Source organism: Salvelinus fontinalis, chromosome 15 (assembly GCF_029448725.1).
Source record: "Salvelinus fontinalis isolate EN_2023a chromosome 15, ASM2944872v1, whole genome shotgun sequence".
NCBI lineage: Eukaryota > Metazoa > Chordata > Actinopteri > Salmoniformes > Salmonidae > Salvelinus > Salvelinus fontinalis.
The window spans coordinates 18,614,806-18,636,229 of NC_074679.1; the positions used below are offsets into that span (position 1 = coordinate 18,614,806).

At 42.1% G+C, this 21,424-nt stretch overlaps 1 protein-coding gene across 1 annotated transcript in view; it reads right to left on the reverse strand.

Moving 5' to 3' along the window:
- The window catches only part of ush2a (Usher syndrome 2A (autosomal recessive, mild)), a 504,211-nt gene that overhangs the window by 473,985 nt on the left and 8,802 nt on the right, over nt 1–21,424 (reverse strand). Inside the window, exon 3 of the mRNA XM_055862864.1 lies at nt 19,971–20,136. Coding sequence (XP_055718839.1) covers nt 19,971–20,136 — 166 coding nt within the window. The remainder of the gene's footprint in view (nt 1–19,970; nt 20,137–21,424) is intronic.

The window sequence follows — 21,424 nt, forward strand, 5'->3', positions numbered from 1 at the left end:
TACTCCGAATACTGACAGTAGGCCTAGACAGTATATTTTCTCAGAACATACAAAACACATAATCTTGACTGAGGTCCATATCAGGATCTTGATATGCATTTTGATATGCTAAATAAGGACAATTAATGATGCTTATTTGAGTTTTGAGGACATTCTCAATAATTTCACAAATATTCAATACATATCATTCTTTCAGACCCTAGCTATAATTTTGTACACGATAAAGGTGCATGCAAACCGCTAGCTAGCTAGGCTTGATAAGGGGTAACTGTCATGGTCTCATGTTGCGAGAGAGGTTGTTGTCCTGTCTCTGAACTCCGAGTCGATGTAGTAGGATTCAATCTTAGTCCTGTATTGACGGTTTGCCTGTTTGATGGTTTGTCGGAGGGCATAGCGGGATTTCTTATAAGCATCCGGATTAGTGTCACGCTCCTTGAAAGCGGCAGCTCTAGCCTTTAGCTCAGTGTGGAAGTTGACTTTAATCCATGGCTTCTGGTTGGGATATGTACAGTTGAAGTCGGAAGTTTACATACACCTCAGCCAAATTCATTTAAACTCAGTTTTTCACAATTCCTGACATTAAAAATTCCCTGTCTTAGGTCAGTTAGGATCACCACTTTATTTTAGGAATGTGAAATGTCAGAATAATAGTAGAGAGAATGATTTATTCAATATTTTACTTCTTTCATCACATTCCCAGTGGGTCAGAAGTTTACATACACTCAATTAGTATTTGGTAGCATTGCCTTTAAATTATTTAACTTGGGTCAAACATTTTAGGTAGCCTTCCACAAGCTTCCCACAATAAGTTGGGTGAATTTTGGCCCATTCCTCCTGACAGAGCTGGTGTAACTGAGTCAGGTTTGTAGGCCTCCTTGCTCGTACACGCTTTTTCAGTTCTGCCCACAAATTTTCTAGAGAATTGAGGTCAAGGCTTTGTGATGGCCACTCCACTACCTTGACTTTGTTGTCCTTAAGCCATTTTGCCACAACTGTGGAAGTATGCTTGGGGTCATTTGTCCATTTGGAAGACCCATTTGCGAAAAAGCTTTAACTTCCTGACTGATGTCTTGAGATGTTGCTTCAATACATCAACATAATTTTCCACCCTCATGATGCCATCTATTTTGTGAAGTGCACCAGTCCCTCCTGCAGAAAAGCACATGATGCTGCCACCCCCGTGCTTCACAGTTGGGATGGTGTTCTTCAGCTTGCAAGCCTCCCCCTTTTTCCCCAAACATAACGATGGTCATTATGGCCAAACAGTTCTATTTTTGTTTCATCAGGCCAGAGGACATTTCTCCCAAAAGTATGATCTTTGTCCCCATGTGCAGTTGCAAACCGTAGTCTGTTTTTTTTATGGCGGTTTTGGAGCAGTGGCTTCTTCCTTGCTGAGCGGCCTTTCAGGTTATGTCAATATAGGACTCGTTTTAATGTGGATATAGATACTTTTGTACCTGTTTCCTCCAGCATCTTCACACGGTCCTTTGCTGTTGTTCTGAGATTGATTTTCACTTTCGCACCAAAGTACGTTCATCTCAAGGAGACAGAATGCGTCTCCTTCCTGAGCAGTATGACGGCTGCGTGCTCCCAAGGTGTTTATATTTGCGCAATATTGTTTGTACAGATGAACGTGGCACCTTCTGAGGTCTTGGCTGATTTCTTTTGATTTCCCCATGATGTCAAGCAAAGAGGCACTGAGTTTGAAGGTAGGCCTTGAAATATATCCACAGGTACACCCCCAATTGACTCAAATTATGTCAATTAGCCTATCAGATGCTTCTAAAGCCATGACATAGTTTTCTGGAATTTTACAAGCTACTTAAAGGCATTAAACTTCTAACCCACTGGAATTGTGATACAGTGAATTATAAGTGAAATAATCTGTCTGTAAACAATTGTTGGAAAATGTACTTGCGTCATGCACAAAGTAGATGTCTTAACCGACTTGCCAAAACTATAGTTTGTTAACAAGAAATTTGTGGAGTGGTTGAAAAATGAGTTTTAATGACTCCAACCTGTGGGGGTCACTGTGGGGGCGACGTCGTTGATGCACTTATTTATGAAGCCGGTGACTGAGGTGGTGTACTCCTCAATGACATCAGAGGAATCCTGGAACATATTCTAGTCTGGGCTAGCAAAACAATCCTGTAGCATAGCATCCGCTTCATCTGACCACTTCCGTAATGAGCAAGTCACTGGTACTTCCGACTTGAGTTTTGGCTCTAAAGCAAAAATCAGGAGTAAAGAATTATGGTCAGTTTTGCCAAATGGAGGGCGAGGGAGGGCTTTGTACGCATCTTTGTGTGTGGAGTAAAGGTGGCCTAGAGAAGTTTTTTCTTCTGGTTGCAGATATGACATGCTGGCAGAAATTAGGTAAAACAAATTTAAGATTTCGTGCATTAAAACTTCTTAGGGCTAGGCCCCTTTTTTCTCAATTTCTGTCTGAATGACGTGCCCAAAGTAAGCTGCCTGTAGCTCAGGCCCTGAAGCCAGGATATGCATATAATTGGTACCATTGGAAAGAAAACACTTTGGTTATTATTTGTTAAAATAATGTAGGAGAACATAACACAAAAGATATGGTAGGAGAAAATCCAAAGAAAAACAAACCATACAAATTTGTTTGAGACACCATCCTCTTAGAAATGCAAGAGAAAGGTCATATTCCACAGGGTGTCAGCAGTCTATGTTCAAGGTTTCAGGCTTGTAACTTCAAAAACAAATAAGAAATAACAGTTTTAGTAGAAGGTGTTTTTTCTTTTTTTTTCTTTTTTTTTCTTAGGGGTGGATCAGCTTAATATTGCGGAAAGATTGTTGCTTCCATCAATGTAATTGTCTGCATCATTTCCAATCCCCCATATCTTTTTGGGGTAAATATATATCCATATACATACGCGTACATACCCATACACATACACATACATATGCATACATACATACATACATACACATACCTGTGTGGCTCAGTTGGTAGAGCATGGCGCTTGCAACGCCAGGGTTGTGGGTTCATTCCCCACGGGGGGACCAGGATGAATATGTATGAACTTTCCAATTTGTAAGTCGCTCTGGATAAGAGCGTCTGCTAAATGACTTAAATGTATTTAGATATACATACTTTTTTTTTAATATACCTTTATTATTCCCCGCAAACCCTACCACCCTTTCCCCAATTGGAGTAAACTAATAAACAATAACACGTAGGCTTCTACCTTCAGTTTAAACATATGATACACCTTTTACAGACACAATCTATTTTACAATAGTTATATTTTGTTTGTTTTTAGTCCTTCCTCTATTTCTGATGTCCATCCAGTTGATTTATATTTGTAACTGTGCTATTTTACAACATTTATGAACCTATATACATTTTACAGACACCCTATGTTTTACATTGGTTATCTTGTTATTAGTCCCACCCTTCAGCTCCATTCAACCCCTCCCATCTATCTCTTAACACCATCCATTTGGGATTTCTATTTGCGCTGTGCTGTGATGCTTCACAAAATTACTGAACCTTTCTATTCTCATAGCTTCGAAAGATTGTAGATTAAAGATAAACATTTTTTACTAAAATAATTATTATATTATTGATTGATTGACTATGGCTTTTCAAATCACCCAGTATTGCTATCTGCAGCGTTAGTTATAACAAATATTGCAATTCTTCAGCCATTCCCGGACCTGTGACCAAAAACGAGCTACATATGGACAATACCAAAATAAATGATCTAATGACTCTGCCTCCTCACAGCAAAATCTGCAGAGCTGGGAAGATTGTATCCCCCATATATATAATGTTCTATTGGTTGCAAATATTTTGTATAGTAATTTACATTGAAAAATTAGAAGTTTTGAATCTGGCGTTGTTTTGCGTATCATAAACCATGTGCCATGGAATGGGTACATCGAAAATCTCTTCCCAACTGTTTTGCAATTTATATGGTACAGCTGTCAGTTTTTTGGTCCTTAAATGAAATTGGTATATGTTTTTATTTATCACGTATATTTAAATGTAACCTTTATTTAACTAGCAAGTCAGCTAAGAACAAATTATTTTGACAATGACGGCCTACACCGGTCAAACCCGGACGACACTGGGCCAATTGTGCACCGCCCTATGGGACTCCCAATCACGGTCGGTTGTGATACAGCCTGGATGATCTATTTCTAAAAAACTTTAAATCTTAGCTTTTTCACTAGTTCATCCGTATGTTTTTTAAACATGAAGTCTTTGTCAATCCAAATGCCCAAATATTTGTAGGCGGGAAGCCGATCATTGGAAGAACCATCCAATTAATAAATATCGAATCCATCTGGATCATTCTGGAGAGAATTACAGAACATCATGTATTTAGTCATTCCCACATTAAGTACAAGTTTTAAACCAAACAGGGCGTTCTGTAAGGTAACAAGGTCAGATTGCCGCTCTAACAGCCTGGTCAACAGTTGGGGCAATGGCATACATACATGTCGTCTGAATAGAGATGAATATGTTTGACAGTGTTTCCTTCGAGCTACACTCTAAACTCATATCAACTAATATCACATAGACCTAATTCAAGTCAGTCAGTTCTTCATTTTAAATCATGTCACATTCAAATCAGTCAACTCCATGTATCACATTCAACCTCATTCAAATCCTTCCTTGAGTACGTTCATTTGGTCATTCCCAGACAGTCTGCCAGTCTGCCCTACTGATTCATCTACCAGTCACATCATATACACTGACTGTAATGTAATGTGAAGAACCAGTAGCCCTGTGTCTCTCTGTGGGTAGGCCTAGATGTCAGCTGGTAAGATGTTGATGTGCTGCTCAAACACACAACAGAGAAGCTGGGCCCTGTGGCAATTCACCCAGTAGACTATCTGTATAGGGCTCGGGTATTTCGTCTAATTTGGGTATCCTAGCGGTTCGAGCAATGGGCTAGCAGACAAAATGTCGCCAGTTTGAATCCTCGTGCCGGCAAGGTGAGAAATCTGTTGATCTGTTGAGCAAGGCCCTTAAACCTAATTCCTCCAAGGGTGCTGAACAATGGTGACCCTGGCCGTGACCCAACTCTCCGAGGATGTCTCAGGGAGAGTTTTGTCATTATGCAAAAAAAGCACATTTCCAATTCACACGTGTATTAACTTGTACATGTGTGAAATAGGACAAATATGAGCACCCACAAAATGCTAATAATAATAACAATTATATTATACAGTATAAAACAGCTTCAGTAATACTGGACTAAATATAGCTGAGACGATCCTATGCATCTCTCTCTCTCTCCTCTCTTCTCTCTCCCCCCCCTCTCTCTCTCCCCCCCTCTCTCTCTCTCTGAAGGTGTATAAATGTAATTTATGCCAGGCCGATGCCCTCTCTCCTCCCCTGCCAGCGGACAGAGGGCTGACGTAAAAGTGTCCGCTTCTCTCGACTGCAGCAACCTTGCCTCACCTTCACACAGACACGCACACACTAACACAGATGCAGACACAAACCTCACCTTCAGTCAGACTGACAATCCGTCTCTGTCATTCTGGGTGGCATTGGGGCCGAGTGAGAGTGTGAAGGGGGGATCAGTAGCGAGGTAGGGGAGGTCTGACCCTATGCCAGGTACAACTCCCCTTCCTCATTCTCTCCTTCTCTCTTCCTCTCTCACTATCTCTCTTCCTCTCTCACTCAATTCAATTCAATTCAATTGACTTTATTGACATGGCAAGTTCATTGTCAAAGTATACATATCGAAAAATAAAAATAAAATATATATGTATATATATACAAAATACAGTGGGGCAAAAAAGTATTTAGTCAGCCACCAATTGTGCAAGTTCTCCCACTTAAAAAGATGAGAGAGGCCTGTAATTTTCATCATAGGTACACTTCAACTATGACAGACAAAATGAGGAAAAAAAATCCAGAAAATCACATTGTAGGATTTTTAATGAATTTATTTGCAAATGATGGTGGAAAATAAGTATTTGGTCACCTACAAACAAGCAAGATTTCTGGCTCTCACAGACCTGTAACTTCTTCTTTAAGAGGCTCCTCTGTCCTCCACTTGTTACCTGTATTAATGGCACCTGTTTGAACTTGTTATCAGTATAAAAGACACCTGTCCACAACCTCAAACAGTCACACTCCAAACTTCACTATGGCCAAGACCAAAGAGCTGTCAAAGGACACCAGAAACAAAATTGTAGACCTGCACCAGGCTGGGAAGACTGCATCTGCAATAGGTAAGCAGGTTGGTTAGAAGAAATCAACTGTGGGAGCAATTATTAGGAAATGGAAGACATACAAGACCACTGATAATCTCCCTCGATCTGGGGCTCCACGCAAGATCTCACCCCGTGGGGTCAAAATGATCACAAGAACGGTGAGCAAAAATCCCAGAACCACACGGGGGGACCTAGTGAATGACCTGCAGAGAGCTGGGACCAAAGTAACAAAGCCTACCATCAGTAACACACTACGCCGCCAGGGACTCAAATCCTGCAGTGCCAGACGTGTCCCCCTGCTTAAGCCAGTACATGTCCAGGCCCGTCTGAAGTTTGCTAGAGAGCATTTGGATGATCCAGAAGAAGATTGGGAGAATGTCATATGGTCAGATGAAACCAAAATATAACTTTTTGGTAAAAACTCAACTCGTCGTGTTTGGAGGACAAAGAATGCTGAGTTGCATCCAAAGAACACCATACCTACTGTGAAGCATGGGGGTGGAAACATCATGCTTTGTGGCTGTTTTTCTGCAAAGGGACCAGGACGACTGACCCGTGTAAAGGACAGAATGAATGGGGCCATGTATCGTGAGATTTTGAGTGAAAACCTCCTTCCATCAGCAAGGGCATTGAAGATGAAACGTGGCTGGGTCTATCAGCATGACAATGATCCGAAACACACCGCCCGGGCAACGAAGGAGTGGCTTTGTAAGAAGCATTTCAAGGTCCTGGAGTGGCCTAGCCAGTCTCCAGATCTCAACCCCATAGAAAATCTTTGGAGGGAGTTGAAAGTCCGTGTTGCCCAGCAACAGCCCCAAAACATCACTGCTCTAGAGGAGATCTGCATGGAGGACTGGGCCAAAAAAACAGCAACAGTGTGTGAAAACCTTGTGAAGACTTACAGAAAACGTTTGACCTCTGTCATTGCCAACAAAGGGAATATAACAAAGTATTGAGATAAATTTTTGTTATTGACCAAATACTTATTTTCCACCATAATTTGCAAATAAATTCATTAAAAATCCTACAATGTGATTTTCTGGATTTTTTTTTCTCATTTTGTCTGTCATAGTTGAAGTGTACCTATGATGAAAATTACAGGCCTCTCTCATCTTTTTAAGTGGGAGAACATGCACAATTGGTGGCTGACTAAATACTTTTTTGCTCCACTGTATATATAAATAGATGGTGGGACCAACAGCAATAATAATAGTAGTAGTGGACATGGGATTACCATTAACAACAACAACAATATTAATCAGAACAACAATACATTAAAGCAATGGTAGTAGACCAGTGTCAACATGACTTGAGAAGACACATGACCTGGTATGAAAGACAAAACAAAACAAGATGGGAAATATTATCAACATTACTTTGCACTTTTCACTGGCTGTCCCTCATGTTGTGGCAGGAGGACACATATTTGGCTGCCAAAACTGCACATTTTGGCTTTTCACCCAATAAATATTTGATTTTTTCTTCATCTTTTATAGTTTCAAATTCTTTGTATTGAATTATAATTTTGGGAAAGAAGTATTCTCTTAGGTCTGAGTATTTGTCACAGTGTAGTAGGAAATGCAGCTCTGTCTCTACCTCTCCCCTGGAGCAGAGTGAGCACAGCCTGTCCTCTCTGGGCAGCCAGGTTTGTCTGTGACGACCGGTCTCTATAGCCAGACGGTGCTCACTGAGTCTGAACCTAGTCAATGTTTGCCTCAGTTTTCTATCAGTCACAGTGGTCAGATCATCTGCCACCCTGTACTGTCTGTTTAGAGCCAAATAGCATTGACGTTTACGTTGATTTTTTGTGGTGTCTTTCCAATAGGTGATATATTTGTATTTTTGTTTTGTGATGATTTGGTTGGGCCAGATTTTCTGAGGGCTGTTCTGAGGCTCTATGGGGTTGGTTTGGGTTGGTGAACTGAGCCTTAAAACCAGCTGGCTGAGGGGACTCTTCTCTTGTTTCATCTCTTGACATTGTAGAGCTATGTGATGGAATGTTTTGGGGTCACTTGTTTTTAGATGGTTGTAAAATTTGATGGCTCTTTTTTCTATTTGAATGAGGAGGGGGTATTGGCCCAATTCTGCCCTACATGTGTTATTTGGAGTTTTTCTTTGTACTTGCAATACAGTCTTGCAAAACTCTGCATGCAGTATTTTGATTGGATGTTTGTCCCATTTGGTAAATTCATTATTAGAGAGTGGACCCCATACTTCACTCCCATAATAGAGCAATTGGTTCTATAACTGATTGAAACATTTTGAGCCAGATTCTAATTGGAATTTCGATTTTGATGTTCCTTTTAATGGCATAGAATGCTCTTCTTGCTTTGTCTCTCAGCTCATTCACAGCCATGTGAAAGCTACCTGTGTTGCTGATATTTAGTCCTAGATATGTGTAGTTTTTGGTGTGTTCTAATAGAACTGTGTCCAAATAGAATTTATATTTGTCATCCTTATTTACGGACCTTTTTTGGAATATCATTATATATATATTTTTTAGGTTAACGGTCAGATACCAGGTCTGACAGAACCTGTGAAGACGATCTAGGTGCTGTAACCCCTCTTTAGTGGGAGACAGCAGCACCAGGTCATCTGCGTACAGCAGACACTTGATTTCAGTGTTGTGTAGGGTGATACCAGGTGCTGCCGATTCTTCTAATGTTTTTGCCAATTCATTAATGTAGATGTTAAATAGTGTTGGACTTATTGGGCAGCCCTGTTTCACTCCCCGCCCCTGAGAGAAGAAGTCTGTTTGCTTGTTGCCAATTTTAACCGCACATTTGTTCTTAGTGTACTAAAATCATATGTTTTTTAATAAAATCTTATGTTTTCCCTCCAATACCACTTTCTATTACTTTATAAAAAAGACCTTTGTGCCAAATTGAATCAAATGCTTTCTTGAAATCTACAAAACACGAGTAGATTTTGCCTTTGTTTTGGTTAACTTGTTTTATCAGTTAGGGGTGTAGGAGGGTGTAAATGTGGCCTTTGTACGATCATTTTTTAGAAATCCAATCTGGCTTCTGCTCAGGACGTTGTGTTCGTCAAGGAAATTATGTAGTCTGCTATTTATAATACTGCAGAGAAATTTTCCCCAAATTACTGTTAACGCAAATTCCTCTGTAATTATTTGGGTCAAATTTGTCTCCATTTTTATAGATTGGTGTGAACAATCCCTGGTTCCAAATATCGGGAAAAATACCTGCAGTGAGGATAATGTTGAAGAGTTTGAGTATAGCCCATTTGAATTTGTGGTCTGTATATTTGATCATTTCATTTAAAATACCATCAGCACTACAGGCCTTTTGGGGTTGGAGAGTGCATAGTTTTTCCAATAATTCTTCTTCTGTAATTGGGGTATCCAGAGGATTCTGATAGTCTTTGACTGCTAATTCAAGTATTTGTAATTTTTCTTGTATTTCTTTTTGTTCTGGGCTCTTTGTTATATTGCTGTAGAGGTTTGCAAAGTGATTTCTCCACATATCCCCATTTTGGATAGCCAATACCTCATGATGAGGTTTGTTTAATTTATTCAAATTCTCCCAGAAGTGGTTTGATTCTATGGATTTCTCAATTCCATCCAGCTGATTTCTAATGTACTGTTCCTTTTTTGTTCTTAGGGTGTGTTTGCTTCAGTGTTTCCCCATATTGAAGGCGTATATTTTTGTTTTCTGGTTCTCTGTGTTTTTTGATTAGATATATTTCTCAATGACTTTCTTAGATTTTTCCAATCATTATCAAACCATTTTTCATTATCTGTTATTTTTGGTTTGCTCTTATGCTTCTTTAGATTAGCCAAGGAGGCTAATTTGTCAAATATAAAGTTTATGTTTCTAATGGCCAAATTTACACCTTCATTGGTGAAGGAGAATGTTAAGGCTAAAAAGTTGTCCAGGAGAGATTGTATTTTTTGGCTACTAATTGCTTTTTGGTAGATGTCTGTACTGTTTGCACTCCATCTATAGGCCTGTTTAGTACCATGTCATTTATTGGGCCGTGATGCTTCATGGAGCAGAACCAAACTACTCTCTCTCTCTTTCTCTCTATCTCCCCTCCCTCCCTCTCCTTACTACTGTCAGCTCAGCAGCTCCGATCCAGTGGATCACTGGAGAAGGAAAGACATAATGTGTTAATATTACACATTATGTCTAGAGAGTAGCCAGTGGTCCACAGGCAGAGGGACAGCAGGGGTATACTGGTACAACTTGTGTATAACAAATACTGTGAAATGCACCAACTGTTTTTATATTAATCAAATTGTTAGTGTGTGTGTGTGTGTGTGTGTGTGTGTGTGTGTGGCATCACTAACAGTGAGTGCATAAACCTCCAGGTCAACATCCCCTAGTGAGAAAGAGAGAGACTGTGTGTACAGTTGAAGTTGGAAGTTTACATACACTTAGGTTGGAGTCATTAAAACTCATTTTTCAACCACTCCAGACATTTCTTGTTAACAAACTATAGTTTTGGCAATTCGGTCAGGACATCTACTTTGTGCACGACACAAGTCATTTTTCCAACAATTGCTTACAGGCAGATTATTTCACTTATAATTCACTGTATCACAATTCCAGTGGGTCAGAAGTTTACATACACTAAATTGACTGTGCCTTTAAACAGCTTGGAAAATTCCAGAAAATGATGTCATGGCTTTAGAAGCTTCTGATAGGCTAATTGACATCATTTGAGTCAATTGGAGGTGTACCTGTGGATGTATTTCAAGGCCTACCTTCAAACTCAGTGCCTCTTTGCTTGACATCATGATACAATCAAAAGAAATCATCCAAGACCTCAGAAAAAAATTGTAGACCTCCACAAGTCTGGTTCATCATTGAGAGCAATTTCCAAACGCCTGAAGGTACCATGTTCATCTGTACAAACAATAGTGCGCAAGTATAAACACCATGGGACCACGCAGCCATCATACCGCTCAGGAAGGAGACACGTTCTGTCTCCTAGAGATGAACGTACTTTGGTGCGAAAAGTGCAAATCAATCCCAAAACAACAGCACAGGATCTTGTGAAGATGCTGTAGGAAAGTATCTATATCCACAGTAAAACGAGTCCTATATCGACATAACCTGAAAGACCGCTCAGCAAGGAAGAAGCCACTGCTCCAAACTGACATAAAAAAGCCAGACTACAGTTTGCAACTGCACATGGGGACAAAGATGGTACTTTTTGGAGAAATGTCCTCTGGTCTGATGAAACAAAACTAGAACTGTTTGGAGGAAAAGGGAGATACTTGCAAGCCGAAGAACACCATCCCAACCGTGAAGCACGGGGGTGGCAGCATCATGTTGTGGTGGTGCTTTGCTGCAGGAGGGACTGGAGCATTTCACAAAATAGATGGCTTCATGAGTGTGGAAAGCTATGTGGATATATTGAAGCAACATCTCAAGACATCAGTCAAGAAGTTAAAGCTTGTTCGCAAATGGGTCTTCCAAATGGACAATGACCCCAAGCATACTTCCAAAGTTGTGGCAAAATGGCTTAAGGACAACAAAGTCAAGGTATTGGAGTGGCCATCACAAAGACATGACCTCAATCCTATAGAAAATGTGTGGGCAGAACTGAAAAAGCGTGTGCGAGCAAGGAGGCTTACAAACCTGACTCAGTTACACCAGCTCTGTCAGGAGGAATGGGCAAAATTTCACCCAACTTATTGTGGGAAGCTTGTGGAAGGCTCCCTGAAATGTTTGACTCAAGTTAAACAATTTAAAGGCAATGCTAACATATACTAATTGAGTGCATGTAAACTTCTGACTTCAACTGTATCTATCTAAGGTACTGGTGTGGCAGGGTACCCAGTCTATACCCAGACGTGGGCTACAGGTCTAATTGTGCGTGCAAATGTTAATTTAGGTTGTGGAAAATAGAGGATGGGTGGACTTTCTTTCAGCAGCCAGAGACCATCTGAGAGAACTGAGGCAGAAGGCACAAGGCTCACTGTCTGGGCGAAGAAAGAAAGAAGAGAAGAGATAGATAAGGAGAGAGAGAGAGAGAGAGAGAGAGAGAGTGAGTGAGAGAGAGATAGAGGGAGTGAGAGAGAGAAAGAGAGAGAGAGGAAGCCAGAGAGAATAAGAGAGAATAAGAGTGAGAGAGTGAGAGAGTGAGAGATAGAGAGCGAGAGAGATAGAGAGAAAATAAACCGAATGTATGACCATATTAGAGACACGTATTTCCCTCAGATTACACAGATCCACAAAGAAATTGAAAACAAACCCGATTTTGATAAACTCCCATATCTACTGTATGGAATACCACAGTGTACCATCACAGCAGCAAGATTTGTGACCTGTTGTCACAAGAAAAGGTAAACCAGTGAAGAACAACCCATATATATGCTTCTTTATTTACCATGTTGTACTTTAACCACTTGCACATAGTATGTATATATACATAATATGACATTTGAAATGTCTTTATTCTTTTGGAACTTCTGTGAGCGTAATGTTTACTGTTAATTTTTGATTTCACTTTTGTATATTATCTACTTTACTTGCTTTGGCAATGTAAACATATGTTTCCCATACCAATAAAGCCCCTTGAATTTAATTGAGAGAAAGAGAGAGAGATGAGAGAGAGAGAGAGAGAGAGAGAGAGAGAGAGAGAGAGAGAGAGAGAGAGAGAAAGAGAGAAGAGCAGCGCAACTCACTTTCAGTACGTTTGAGTAAATTTTACCTTTTACGCTTCTAAAAATGAATCTTTTGCTCTTCATCACAGGGTTTTCTTTATTTTTACTATTTTCTACATTGTATAATAATAGTGACGACATCAAAACTATGAAATAACACATATGGAATTATGTAGTAACCAAAAAAATATATTTTAGATTCTTCAAAGTAGCCACCCTTTTCATTGATGATAGCTTTGCACACAAGTCCATATTATGGCAAGAACAGCTCAAATAAGCAAAGAGAAATGACAGTCCATCATTACTTTAAGACTTTAGGGTCAGTCAATGCGGAAAATTTGAAGAACTTTGAAAGTTTCTTCAAGTGCAGTCGCAAAAACCATCAAACGCTATGATGAAACTGGCTCTCATGAGGACCGCCACAGGAAAGGAAGACCCAGAGTTACCTCTGCTGCAGAGGATATGTTCATTAGAGTTCACTGTACCTCAGATTTCAGCCCAAATAAATGCGTCACAGAGTTCAAGTAACAGACACATCTCAACATCAACTGTTCAGAGGAAACTGAGTGATTCAGGCTTTCATGGTCAAATTGCTGCAAAGAAACCACTACTAAAGGACAGCATATAAGAAGAAGAGACTTGCTTCGGCCAAGAAACACGAGCAATGGACATTAGACCGGTGGAAATCTTTCCTTTGGTCTGATGAGTCCAAATGTGAGATTTTTGGTTCCAACTGCCGTGTCTCTGTGAGATGCAGAGTAGGTGAACGGATGATCTCTGCATGTGTGGTTCCCACCGTGAAGCATGGAGGAGTGGGTGTGATGGTGTGGGGGTGCTTGCTGGTGACACTATTTAGAATTCAAGGCACACTTAACCAGCGTGTCTACCACAGCATTCTGTAGCAATATGCCATCCCATCTGGTTTGTGCTTAGTGGGACTGTAATTTGTTTTTCAACTAGACAATGACTGTGTAAGGTCTGTGCAAGACTGTGTCAGGGCTATTTGACCAAGAAGGAGAGTGATGGAGTGCTGCATCAGATGACCTGGCCTCCACAATCACCTGACCTCAACCCAATTGAGATGATTTGGGATGAGCTGGACCGCAGAGTGAAGGAAAAGCAGCCAACAAGTTCTCAGCATATGTGGGAACTCCTTCAAGACTGTTGGAAAAGCATTCCAAGTGAAGCTGGTTGAGAAAATGCCAAGAGTGTGCAAAGCTATCATCAAGGCAACTTTGAAGAATCTCATTGATTTGTTTTACACATTTTTGGTTACTACATGTTTTGATGTCTTCACTATTATTCTACGATGTAGAAAATAGTCATAATAAAGAAAAACCCTTGAATGAGTAGGTGTGTCCAAACTTTTGACTGGTACTGTATATTTACAAAAAATTATGGGGGATTGGAAATTATGCAGAGAATTACACTGATAGAAGCCACAATTTATCTGCAATATAATTTTTTATAAAATAAGAGATGAGAGCAGATGGGAAGAAAGGCAATGTCAACATGAAAGGCCTGTATGCTGTTAAAGATTAACGTGGGCTGTTTTGCAGTGATGGCTGTCTGACACACATTGATGTGATAATGCTGATTTAGACAGGCACATAGGAGACCGCCTCTGGGCATGCCGCTTTAGGCATGCTCCCTCACTGACACACTGACGACTCCCACGGAATATACATCTCTAACTCTGTCTTTTACTGCTCTCTTTCTGTTTCTCTCTCTTTTACTTTCCCTCCATCCCTCTCTTTCTCCGTCGTTCTAAGTGGCGTGACCTGCCAGTAGTCCTCAGCAGAAATGTGACACCTAAACAGGTTCCCAGAGCTAGAGAAACAATAAAATGAGACCGAGACAGAGAAACTGAGGAAATGCAACATGGCTTCCTCCTCTCTCACCTACCTCCTCCCTTCTCCCCTCTCATTTACCTCCTCCCCCTCTCATCTACCTCCTCCCCCTCTCACCCTCCTCACCTACCTCCCGACCACTCTCCCATCCTTCTCACCTCCCCCCTCCTCTCAACCTCCCTCCTCCCCTATCTCCTCCCCCTCTCATCTCCCCTCCCTTCCCACCTACCTCCTCCCCCTCTCATCTACCTCCTCCCCCTCTCCCTTCTCCTTACCTACCTCCTCCCCCTCTCACCTACCCTCTCATCTACCTCCTCCCCCTCTCCCCCCTCCTTACCTACCTCCCGCCCACTCTCCCATCCTTCTCACCTCCCTCCTTCTCTAAACCCCCTCATCAACTCCCTTCTCACCTCCCCTCTCACCTACCTCCTCCCCCTCCCCCTCCTTACCTACCTCCTCCCCCTCTCCCCCTTCTTACCTACCTCCTCCCCCTCTCCCCTCCTTACCTACCTCCTCCCCCTCTCCCCTCCTTACCTACCTCCTCCCCCTCTCCCCCTCCTTACCTACCTCCTCCCCCTCTCCCTCCTCCTTACCTACCTCCTCCCCCTCTCCCCCTTCTTACCTACCTCCTCCCCCTCTCCCCTCCTTACCTACCTCCTCCCCCTCTCCCCTCCTTACCTACCTCCTCCCCCTCTCCCTCCTCCTTACCTACCTCCTCCCCCTCTCCCCTCCTTACCTACCTCCTCCCCCTCTCTCCCCTCCTTACCTACCTCCTCCCCCTCTCCCTCCTCCTTACCTACCTCCTCCCCCTCTCCCCCTCCTTACCTACCTCCTCCCCCTCTCCCCCCTCCTTACCTACCTCCTCCCCCTCTCCCTCCTCCTTACCTACCTCCTCCCCCTCTCCCTCCTCCTTACCTACCTCCTCCCCCTCTCCCCCCTCCTTACCTTCCCTCTGCAGTCTCATGTCAGACACGTCTTGTTGTATCTCTATTACAGCAGTTTTCCGTCCCACAGACAACTTACCAACAATAAGCCCCGTCACTAGAGCCTGACCGACAAATTGGCTGACCAATATTATCGTCCAATATTTGCCTTTCACAGAAATATTTGTATTGGTCTTTATTCCACAGATAAAGCACTGATATTATATACATAGAATGAACAAACACGTGTGCTCATTTGTAGTCATTTTTAGAAATGAAGAAGGAGCTCTATGAGCCGCTCATTCAACATCATTCAGCCCGTAAGTCACAATGTGAGGATCAGCCTTCGCACGGCCATCGACAGCGTATCTGTCACGACTCCCACCGAAGGTGGCTCCTTTTCCTGTTTTGGCGGCGCTCGGCGGTCGTCGTCACCGGTCTAGTAGCTGCCGCCGATCCCTTTTCCTTTTCTGTTGGTTTTGTCTTATTGGTTACACCTGTTTCTTGTTTAGGTTTTAGTTGGGCTATTTAAGCCGGTAAGGCCCGCCTGCTCATTGTGCGGGCTTATTTTTCCTCTGTTTATGTTTGTGGTTGTGCGTTTCCCTTTGTTTTTCCTCCGGACTGGTTGGGTCCTGGTTTTGGGCCGGTCTTGTACAGTGGGGCAAAAAAGTATTTAGTCAGCTACCAATTGTGCAAGTTCTCCCACTTAAAAATATGAGAGAGGCCTGTAATTTTCATCATAGGTACACTTCAACTATGACAGACGAAATGAGAAAAATCCAGAAAATCACATTGTAGGATTTTTAATGAATTTATTTACAAATTATGGTGGAAAATAAGTATTTGGTCAATAACAAAAGTTTCTCAATACTTTGTTATATACCCTTTGTTGGCAATGACAGAGGTCAAACGTTTTCTGTAAGTCTTCACAAGGTTTTCACACACTGTTGCTGGTATTTTGGCCCATTCCTCCATGCAGATCTCCTCTAGAGCAGTGATGTTTTGGGGCTGTTGCTGGGCAACACGGACTTTCAACTCCCTCCAAAGATTTTCTATGGGGTTGAGATCTGGAGACTGGCTAGGTCACTCCAGGACCTTGAAATGCTTCTTACGAAGCCACTTCTTCGTTGCCCGGGCGGTGTGTTTGGGATCATTGTCATGCTGAAAGACCCAGCCACGTTTCATCTTCAATGCCCTTGCTGATGGAAGGAGGTTTTCACTCAAAATCTCACGATACATGGCCCCATTCATTCTGTCCTTTACACGGATCAGTCGTCCTGGTCCCTTTGCAGAAAAACAGCCCCAAAGCATGATGTTTCCACCCCCATGCTTCACAGTAGGTATGGTGTTCTTTGGATGCAACTCAGCATTCTTTGTCCTCCAAACACGACGAGTTGAGTTTTTACCAAAAAGTTATAAGTTTGGTTTCATCTGACCATATGACATTCTCCCAATCTTCTTCTGGATCATCCAAATGCTCTCTAGCAAACTTCAGACGGGCCTGGACATGTACTGGCTTAAGCAGGGGGACACGTCTGGCACTGCAGGATTTGAGTCCCTGGCGGCGTAGTGTGTTACTGATGGTAGGCTTTGTTACTTTGGTCCCAGCTCTCTGCAGGTCATTCACTAGGTCCCCCCGTGTGGTTCTGGGATTTTTGCTCACCGTTCTTGTGATCATTTTGACCCCACGGGGTGAGATCTTGCGTGGAGCCCCAGATCGAGGGAGATTATCAGTGGTCTTGTATGTCTTCCATTTCCTAATAATTGCTCCCACAGTTGATTTCTTCAAACCAAGCTGCTTACCTATTGCAGATTTAGTCTTCCCAGCCTGGTGCAGGTCTACAATTTTGTTTCTGGTGTCCTTTGACAGCTCTTTGGTCTTGGCCATAGTGGAGTTTGGAGTGTGACTGATTGAGGTTGTGGACAGGTGTCTTTTATACTGATAACAAGTTCAAACAGGTGCCATTAATACAGGTAACGAGTGGAGGACAGAGGAGCCTCTTAACAATGTCTACACTGTATTTCTGATCAATTTGATGTTATTTTAATGGACGAAAAATTGCTTTTCTTTCAAATACAAGGACATTTCTAAATGACCCCACACTTTTGAACGGTAGTGTATGTACTATCTTAATTTGAAAAGTTTGTTATAGGAGTAAAATAAAAGCATCAGAAAATGTGAATTATTTTGTGGATTTGTCACACCCTGACCTTAGTTATCTATGTTTTCTGTATTATGTTGGTCAGGTCAGGACGAGGGTGGGTATGCGTGTTTTTGTATTGTCTAGGGGTTTTGTATGTCTAGGGGTGTTTGTAAGTCTAGGCATATTGTAGGTCTATGGTGGCCTGAATTGGTTCCCAATCAGAGGCAGCTGTTTATCGTTGTCTCTGATTGGCGATCATATTTAGGTAGCCATTTTCCCTTTTGGTTTCGTGGGTTCTTGTCTATGTGTAGTTGCCTGTAAGCACTCGTTTTGTATAGCGTCACGTTCGTTTTGTTACTTTGTTCAGTGTTCTTTCTTCATTTAAAGAAGAATATATATCACGCTGCGCCTTGATCTCCTCATTACGACGGACGTGACAGGATTATAATTCATTTACATATTTGTTGGGGTTGCAAAACGTTTTGTTAGGGCAAATCAAGTCTGACATTTTAAATGGAAATTCCACATTTTAGAAGCTTGCATTTCCCCCCAAAAATCTCTGCGACAACACTGATCAAACTAAGATTGCACATCTACACTGAGTGTACAAAACATTAGGAACACCTTCCAAATATGGACTTTTTTTGCTTTCAGAACAGCCTTAATTCGTTAGGGCATGGACTCTACAAGGTATAGCAAACAGTTCACAGGGATGCTGGCCCATGTTGACTCCAATGCTTCCCACAGTCGTGTCAAGTTGGCTGGATGTCATTTGGGTGGTGGACCATTCTTGATGCACACAGGAAACTGTTGAGCATAAAAACCCAGCAGCATTGCAGGTCTTGACACAAACTGATGCGCCTGGCACCTACTACCATACCCTGTTCAAAGGCACTAAAATCTTTTGTCTTGCCCATTTACCCTCTGAATGGCACACAAACACAATCCATGTCATAATTGTTTCAAGGCTTATAAATCCTTCTTTAACCTGTCTCCTTCCCTTCATGTACACTGATTGAAGTGGATTTAACAAGTGACATCAATAAGGGATTATAGCGTTCACCTGGTCAGTCTTTGTGATGGAAAGAGCAGGTGTTCTTAATGTTTTGTAAACTCAGTGTTTAAACACAGCACATGGTAGCTATTGAGTTGAGATGGGGAAGTCTGTAGGTAGTCAACTCCAAATAGGCTTAATGGATCACAATAAGGAGTCTCATACAATGTTGTCTGTGCACCTCCAGTAAAAATGGATATACCATAGTCTACACATAGTACATAAGTGACCTTAAGTGATTCAAGAAGTCCCAAACAAAAAATGATGACACTTGAAAAATATGCAGTGGTGGCTACAGTACATGTTGGAAGTATTTGACAAGAACTGTGGTATTCCTGCATATAGAGCCTCAGTCCTGCACCACACAATCTCTGAATTACAGCAGTGGGCACAGTCTGGTTATATATGAAGTGTGTATGTGTGTCGAGCATGCCTGTGTGTGTCTGCACGTCCGTGTGTGTGTGTATGTACACGCCCATGTGTATATGTGTATGTGTATGTGTATGTGTGTGTGTGTGTGTGTGTGTGTGTGTGTGTGTGTGTGTGTGTGTGTGTGTGTGTGTGTGTGTGTGTGTGTGTGTGTGTGTGTGTGTGTGTGGCCCCCTGCACCCACAGCTGGTCCAAAGCAGATGTTTACCAGTATAATTACCCTCCAGCCCATACGTCATCTCCAGCCTCTAGATGTGTAGTGACACTAGTTCAACACAGACCTGCTGTGGTTCTCAGTGAACACATTCATTTCAATACTCTTACTGTCTATTGGCCAGACATAAAATATGGACACACACTTACAGAAGAAAACACAAAGGTGCGTACACACAGACACAAACAAGCAAACACACACACATCGAGTTAAGTTGAAAGTCAAAAATTGCTAAGTGGCCTACAGGTCTACAAAATAGTGTTATAATAATGACGTAGCTAACATGACAACATATATCACATACTTGTCTTAAACAGAGGCAGAGTGTGTGTGGTACGTATCCACTCCTGTTCAAAACACAGGTCAGTGTAGGGCAGGGGAGGGTAGATACACAGGTCAGTGTAGGGCAGGGGAGGGTAGATACACAGGTCAGTGTAGGGCAGGGGAGGGTAGATACACAGGTCAGTGTAGGGCAGGGGAGGGTAGAGAGAAAGGTATGGTAACCCGGTTCTTACCTGTAGAGCTAGGTGGGTCCACCTGTCCACTGTGAGTCTGCCCTGGGTGCTGAAGGTCAGAGTGCCAACCTGATCGCTGGGCTGACCATACTGTAGTTTGACCGCAGACTCAGACACGGTCAACAGGAACACCAACCTCTCCTCTGAACTCTTCTCCAACACCGTCCTGAACATAGAGAGACAGGGTCACAAACACACACACACACACACACACACGCATACACAACAACTCACACACACACTCTGTGCCCACTGGACTATAACAAGCTAAATCAAGTGTGTTACTGCGGGCTGGAACAAAAGCCTGCCCACTCAATGAAGACCATAAAGGGGCTATAAAAAAAACGAAGAATTCCAGAATAGGGTAAATATGGTCAGGGAGAAATCCAAACCAGTCTAATCGGAATGAAAGGCAGTAGAGGCATAATCCTGGTTTACTTATGCAGGAAAATAAATGTAAGGCCCGTGATGCATCAGAAATGATGTAACAGAAATGTATTATTGTTAACCTAAAATATTGTCAACCCACAATTTGATCATATAATTATAAACACAGTTTATAGCAGTTTTATACCCCTTTTCTGTATAGCCTCTAAAATATATGTAAACAGACCATAAATGTAAAATAATGTGTTTTCTTGGAAAGCTGTGAGTGCTATTATATGTTACAATAATTGTTGCATACAAAACTTGTTCCATTTACAACTTATCTAAGTCCTCTCATCAACTGATGTCAGACAGTGTCTGGCTGTGGATTGACTGCACTGTTTGAATGGAATGTTGGCATATTAGCAGTTAGTACAAAAACAAATTCATCATTTTACACAATATCTTATCACAGCACTGGCAAACCATGGTTGTTGACCAACTCCCTGACCACAATGGCTGGCTTTTATACCGTCATTAAAAAGGTTCATGTTGATTCTAGTATTCTAATTCCTAATTCTGTGGTGAAGACCCCTGGTCTAGACAGACTGTATGTTTCTACAGAGGGTAAGATCCACTCTAACAAACAGAATGATTGTGACATTTACTCATGTAATATCCATATTTACCATGATTTTCTCCTGCTGTTACAGTGGTGTAAAGGAGCAGCCACCCACACACTCTGTGTCATATTAAACATCATCAACCACATTTTATGGGAAACTCCTACTTTTTATGAACACCGGCCAACACACCCAATAAATCACCAGTGTGAGTAATGTGTGTACTGTGTGTGTGTGTGTGTGTGTGTGTGTGTGTGTGTGTGTGTGTCCCAGACAGGACAGAGGGGAGGGGACAGGACAGAGGGGACAGGACAGAGGGGAGGGGACAGGACAGAGGGGAGGGGACAGGACAGAGGGGAGGGGACAGGGCAGAGGGGACAGGACAGGGCAGAGGGGACAGGACAGAGGGGAGGGGACAGGACAGAGGGGAGGGGACAGGACAGAGGGGAGGGGACAGGACAGAGG